This window comes from Alexandromys fortis, unplaced genomic scaffold, assembly GCF_014885135.2.
Source record: "Alexandromys fortis isolate MF-2015 unplaced genomic scaffold, M_Fortis_MF-2015_v1.1 scaffold_79, whole genome shotgun sequence".
Taxonomy (NCBI): Eukaryota; Metazoa; Chordata; class Mammalia; order Rodentia; family Cricetidae; genus Alexandromys; species Alexandromys fortis.
This window is the reverse complement of record NW_026067964.1, coordinates 6,409,980-6,415,979: the sequence shown is the minus strand read 5'-3', so window position 1 is coordinate 6,415,979 and position 6,000 is coordinate 6,409,980. Positions and strand designations below refer to the sequence as shown.

At 47.9% G+C, this 6,000-nt stretch overlaps 1 protein-coding gene across 1 annotated transcript in view; it reads left to right on the top strand.

Annotated features, from left to right (window-relative positions):
- The window catches only part of Dmgdh (dimethylglycine dehydrogenase), a 68,672-nt gene that overhangs the window by 26,834 nt on the left and 35,838 nt on the right, over positions 1-6,000 (top strand). Inside the window, exons 7-9 of the mRNA XM_050153754.1 lie at positions 1,463-1,661; positions 3,520-3,689; positions 4,021-4,174. Of these exons, the coding sequence (XP_050009711.1) occupies positions 1,463-1,661; positions 3,520-3,689; positions 4,021-4,174 (523 nt within the window). The remainder of the gene's footprint in view (positions 1-1,462; positions 1,662-3,519; positions 3,690-4,020; positions 4,175-6,000) is intronic.

Sequence of the window (6,000 nt, the reverse complement as noted above, 5' to 3'; positions counted from 1 at the left end):
ATCTATCTATCTATCTATCTATCTATCTATCTATCTATTTATCTATCTGACTATCTATCTGTGCATCTATTTAACTTACTTAAAACATGGGCTCTGGGTTGAACTTAGGTCCTTGTGCTCACAAGGCCAGCTCTTTTCTAGGCAGAGCCATCTCCCCAACCCTCTAGTTTCAGGCTGAGAAAGGAGCTAAACTATGGTTTGGTTTGGGCACTGAAATATTTGAGGCAATGTGAAAAAAGCTAAGTGTATTTTCTGGAACTGTATGTTGATAGGCAGTTTGGGGCAGAGAACTTATCCCTCCCTCCCATGTACCAGGAAAGGATTTCGAACCCACCTCGCCCCCTGCAGAGGCTGGTGTGGCAGCCAGAGGGCTTTGGTTTTGCTGAGTGGGCCCTGCACATCTGGGCCCTGCACATCTGGGCCTGATCAGAATTGATTCTGACTTCAGAGCAAGGGCTGGGCTGCTAGGGAGGTTAGTATGGGGAGCGGCTCTTTCTCCATCCTGCCCAAGCTGTGGCTTTTCTGCCAAATAAATGCAGAACAAATATTTAAATAATCCCAGCTAGAGGGAGAGTGGACTGTGCGTTGTGCTTGCCATGGGTGTCCACGTGACCCAGCGTAACCATGCTCGCTTGGAGGTTCCACGCCTCTGCCCTGACCTGCAATTCTCAAGAAGGGCTGGGAGAACCTGGGTGGATGCGATGTAGATGAATGTCATGAAGTTTATCTATGGCCATGCTTTTATTCACAGTGACTTCTAGGACAAGCAGAAAGTAATCGTTGTGCAAGGCTCACCTCTGCACACGGGGCTCTGGCCTGTGGATGCACATGGGAGCAAACTACAGGATGGAGGCTGCAGGGAAGAGAGAGTTCAAAGCGCTCTTAAGTCCTCCATCCTGGATCCTGAAGCAGTGGTCCTCATTCTCCAGGGTCCGGGAATACATTCCATTCGCTCTCCCTTTTATGTTAATTGAAAGATAAAAAACTCAAAAATAAAAAACTCCTGACAAACCAAACTATTAATAACAATTGTATCAAATATTGGGGGCTAAGCCCCAAGCATAAATTTCAATTTCTATTTACTAAACAGGTGACTTTGATTTAGAAAGGAATAGCATTATTGTTCCCAGGAATATTATGGGTACTCACGTGGGACTAGTGAGTGCCAAGTTTAGGCTTAATATCTTTTACATTGATTGACAGGTATATGTGTACATTTAAATGCCATAGCACATGTGTGGGGGTCAAAGAATAATTTTCAGGGGTCAGTTCTTTCCTGGGGAATGAGCTCAGGTTGTCAGGTTTGGGGGCAAGTGCCTTTACCCCGAGTCATCTCACTGGCCCTGAGTTTAGTGTCGAAAGACAAAGGAATGTCTGCCTTACAGGCACCTGTTGCAGAGACCGCATTACTTAGAGACCTTCTTGTCCACATCACTCTGACTACAGAGGTCTGTCTCTCTAGGCTTTGGAAAAGAACTTTTTGAGTCTGACCTGGACCGGATCACGGACCACCTAGAAGCTGCCATGGAAATGATTCCTGTTTTGAAGAAGGCGGATATCATCAACATTGTCAACGGCCCCATCACCTACTCTCCCGACATTCTGCCTATGGTGGGGCCCCACCAGGGGGTCAGAAACTACTGGGTGGCCATAGGCTTTGGGTGAGTAGCACCCTGATGTTTGACATGTCTTGAGGAAGCACTTACTTTAGCTAAACCCTTTATCAAAGTATCAGGCCCCAGAATGGAACAGGAAGAGCTGACGGAGGACGGGGAAGCAGTGGAGTGGGGAGTCAGGGAAGGGTGGGATTGTCTCCGTTTGATAACCAAGGATTGAAGAGGAACTAATCACATAATGGGCTCAGCACGCAGAGGCAATCACTGTCTGACACGCTCTTCACGTCTTTCCTGACCTTCCATTCTTTGTGTCTCTTTTCATGCTGGCGACTTCCAGCGGTCAGTTTGCCCCAATTGGACAAGAATATTTTCATAACAGAATATGACATATTTGAAGTATCAAATGGATCGCATGTCTTATGTGTTTTCACCCTAATTCCTGTTTGTCTAACGTGATTTACTTCCGTGTAACTTCCCCGGCTGCTTCCTACTTAAGATTCTAGTCCTTGCCCGTGTCTCATTTCTAATATTTGTTCCATTAATATGCTGAATATTGATGTCAAGCTCACTTCACCATCATATCACAGTTTCTAATATTCTAGTTTTCTTCTCTATTCTGTTTGGCTGTTGGTTCAGATCATCTTTAATGACTGGGGCTCTGCGCCAGGGCTCATGCTGCCAGTACCAATTGACGCCTTTGTGTTCTCCTTGGGAACTAACTCGTGACAGTCAAGACTCAGCCATGTTTTTAAGGAGCGCAATTGTGGGGAGAGCATTTTGCTTTCTGCCTAATTCCTCTTACGCGTCTCAGAAGCAAAGTGCAGGCTGTGAAGTCACTATAGTTTGGAGGATGTTAGGGTTCTTTTGTGAGGGTTTTTTTAAATATGTGGGAATGGGGTTCTCACAATTAAATATCAATTCCCTTGGTTCTCTCCCTATGACTCTCACCCCATCCAGTTTCTCAAAAGTTCCTTTTTATGTAACCACAGATAAACCCGTATTTAAAGACTTTTTTGGAAAAGGACGGATGGGTAGACCCACATAAAGCTTACCGGGAACTGTGATTCTGACATCATAATGCTGTGTAGTTTAAAGCATCCTTGGGGGTTGGGGGCTGTAGCTCAGTTGGTAGAGTTCCAGCTTAATATGCAAGAAGTCCTGGGTTTAATCCCCAGTGCCCTACAAGCCATGCATAATGCTATATCCCTGTGATACCAGGGCTAGGAAGGGGGAGGATGGGGAGATCAGAAGTTCAAGGCCACCCTCAGCTAGATAGTCAGTCTGAGGCCAGCCTGGGTTACATGAGACCCCAATGCATCTTCTTGTGGGAACGGAGACAGGCAGACCTTCCCCTCCAAGGGACCTGCTAGTTATAAATTACAAAGACCATGTCCCCTTCTGCCCTCTCCCACAAGCCCCCACTGAGTGCCTGCCCCCATTGGAGTGCTTCTAAGTACAAGATCCCGTGAATAGAGGCCACCATTTAAGAGAATCAGCACTACTCTGAGTTGAGAAGAGATGGAGGGGCATCTCCCACAGAGTTTCCTATCACAGGATAATCACAGTTCAGAAGGCAGGTAAGGGCCAAGCAATCCGCACTGAAGCCAGCGTCGTTACTAGCGTTACTAGCTGGCAGCCACAGGCTACCTGGAGGTCTGGTTTCCCTCAGCGTGGAACTGTGTAAACACACCAGCGATCAAGTCAGGTGCCTTCATTTGCATACCAGACCACGCACTAACATGTTTTTGAGGGAAAAAAATGTACAACATAAAGATTATATTACTTGTGTGCTTTCCCGGGCCTTGGTGACTCCAACTTTGATGGTCTGTAAGCTGTTTGAACATGTTTTCCCCATTTGGATGTGCCTCATTTGTAACATGCCACCAACCTTTGTATCCAAAAGCTATGGCATAATCCACGCTGGTGGGGTAGGGAAGTTCCTCAGTGACTGGATCCTGCACGGAGAACCCCCTTTTGACCTGATCGAACTGGATCCCAATCGCTATGGCAAATGGACGACCACCCAGTACACGGAGGCCAAAGCCAGAGAATCGTACGGTTTCAACAACATCGGTGAAGTACTAACTTTCTGACATCTAGAAAGACCTCTCGGTGTAGACCCTGCTCTGTTCCCTGGGGGTGGCGAGGACCTGTGAACAGCACTGTGCTTTAAGACACAACAAGGGATGTGTGTGACTACATGGAGCTAATGATTGGATACATCACTGATTTTAAGTTTTGAGTGTATTTTTACTTTACCCTTTGATGATCAGTATAAGTGACATCTTTTAGAAGAAACATATATGCTTTGGATTGTAAGTTCATTGTCTCCATTTTGAAATCCCTTCCGTACACTGTGTCGTTTCTGTGACAAGCTGTTAGAGCGCCCATGTTCCCTTCACAGTCGGTTATCCTAAAGAAGAGCGGTTTGCGGGGAGGCCCACCCAGAGGGTCAGTGGGCTCTACAAGATCCTGCAGTCCAAGTGTTCCATGGGCTTCCATGCGGGCTGGGAGCAGCCACACTGGTTCTACAAACCCGGCCAGGACACTCAGTATCGGTAAGTGAATGTCTTAGCGGCCTGTGATCTGATCAAGGGCTTCCACGGCGGGGCAGGAGGATGGCAGGGAGGAGAGGGAGGATGACAGGGAGGAGCGGGAGGATGGCAGAACAAAGGACGGCAGGGCAGGAGGACGGCAGGGCAGGAGGACGGCAGGGAGGAGCAGGAGGACAGAAGAGCAGGAGGACGGCAGAGTGGGAGGACGGCAGAGCGGGAGGACGGCAGGGCAGGAGAATGGCAGGGAGGAGCAGGAGGATGGCAGAGCGGGAGGACGGCAGGGCAGAGTGGGAGGACGGCAGGGCAGGAGGACGGCAGAGCAGGAGGATGGGAGGGCACAGGTCCTTCTGTCATTACCGTGTGTCGCTCTCAGGGGAGCACTGAGCCCACTAGGGTATCTCTTATCTGCTTGTGGTGGCGGAACTTATTAAGCCGGCCCAAGGGACACTGGCCAGTCTCGTGATGACTCTTCTACTGGCAGTTGCCAGACCTCAGAGGACCCTGCCTCGTCCCCATACAGTTACTGACATGGCTCTGGTTGACAGCAGACGGTTTGTTGTGGCTTAGGTTCAAATATCACATGGAAAGAACCCACAGCTTTGGGTCATGAAGCAGCCAAGGGCACCTGCATTTTGGGTTAAACTAAAATACCCAACCTGCCCTCAGAGTAGGCCTCTGAGCTCCTGTGAAGTGCTGCACGCCATTGCTGGACGCAGGGTTAATGGAGCTTATTTTCCCCACGAGAACCCATAAACTAAGGAAACTGGATAGCCAGTCTAGAAGACAGCTTATGGTTCCCATCAAATGGTTCCTTTTTGCTCTCACCAGGGCTTGGGGCTGGAAAGAAGGAAGTCTGGATAGTAAAGCACTTGCTGCACAAACACCAGGGCTTGAGCTTCCCCCCAGTACCCATGTAGAAAAGTCGGGTGTAGGGGCACATGCTTGTAATCCCAGTGCTGGGAGGATGGAGACTGGAGTCTCTGGGTCTAGTTGGGCAGTCAGCCTAGCCCATTGCAAACTCCAGGCTGGTGAGAGAGCTCGACTGGGTAATAAAATAAGGTGGACGGCTCTTGGGGTATGTCACCTGAGATTGTCCTGTGGCCTCAACATGAACACATGTGCACATGCACCCATACATGAACATGCATGCACAAGAAACAACAGGTTTTGATATTTACTTTAAATTCAGGTGGGTGGTGTGAGACACTCAGAATGAATGAGTGTGTTCTGCTCTAGGAGCGGCTGATCTAGCGAGTTTGGGGGCAGATACTTGGCTTGGTTTTCCAGGAATGACTCAGATAAATACTAGCTTTGTTTCATTTTGTGAGATTTAGATCTGGCTTCATTTTTTTTTTCATTTTAATAGTTAAGCTATTGGAAAATCCTGCAGACTTAGCATGGCGCTCTGAAGTGAAAAACAGCATGTTGGAAGTTTGCTTAAGTGGAAAGGACCTTCTGAAATGAATCCAGAGACCTTTGCTTTAGATCCAGCTCTGCCATTAGCTGCTGCAAAAGACCTATAAGTCACTCTGTGCCTTTTCTCTGGAAAGTGAAGGTGCTAGGCTAGACCATTGCTTAGCTCAGTCATGGACACTCCCTGCAACCCTTCACGATGCCCAGTCCCTTTTAACAAGAGAAAGTGACTTGCATTCATGGTTCTGAAGATAGTGCTGGCTAAAGAGCTGCATGTGAGCATGCACAGGAATATACACTTGGCATATGCACACATGTGTACACACTGGGACATATATATACGTGCATACATAGACATATATACACGTGCATACACAAAGACATATATACATACATGCACATACAGGGACATATGT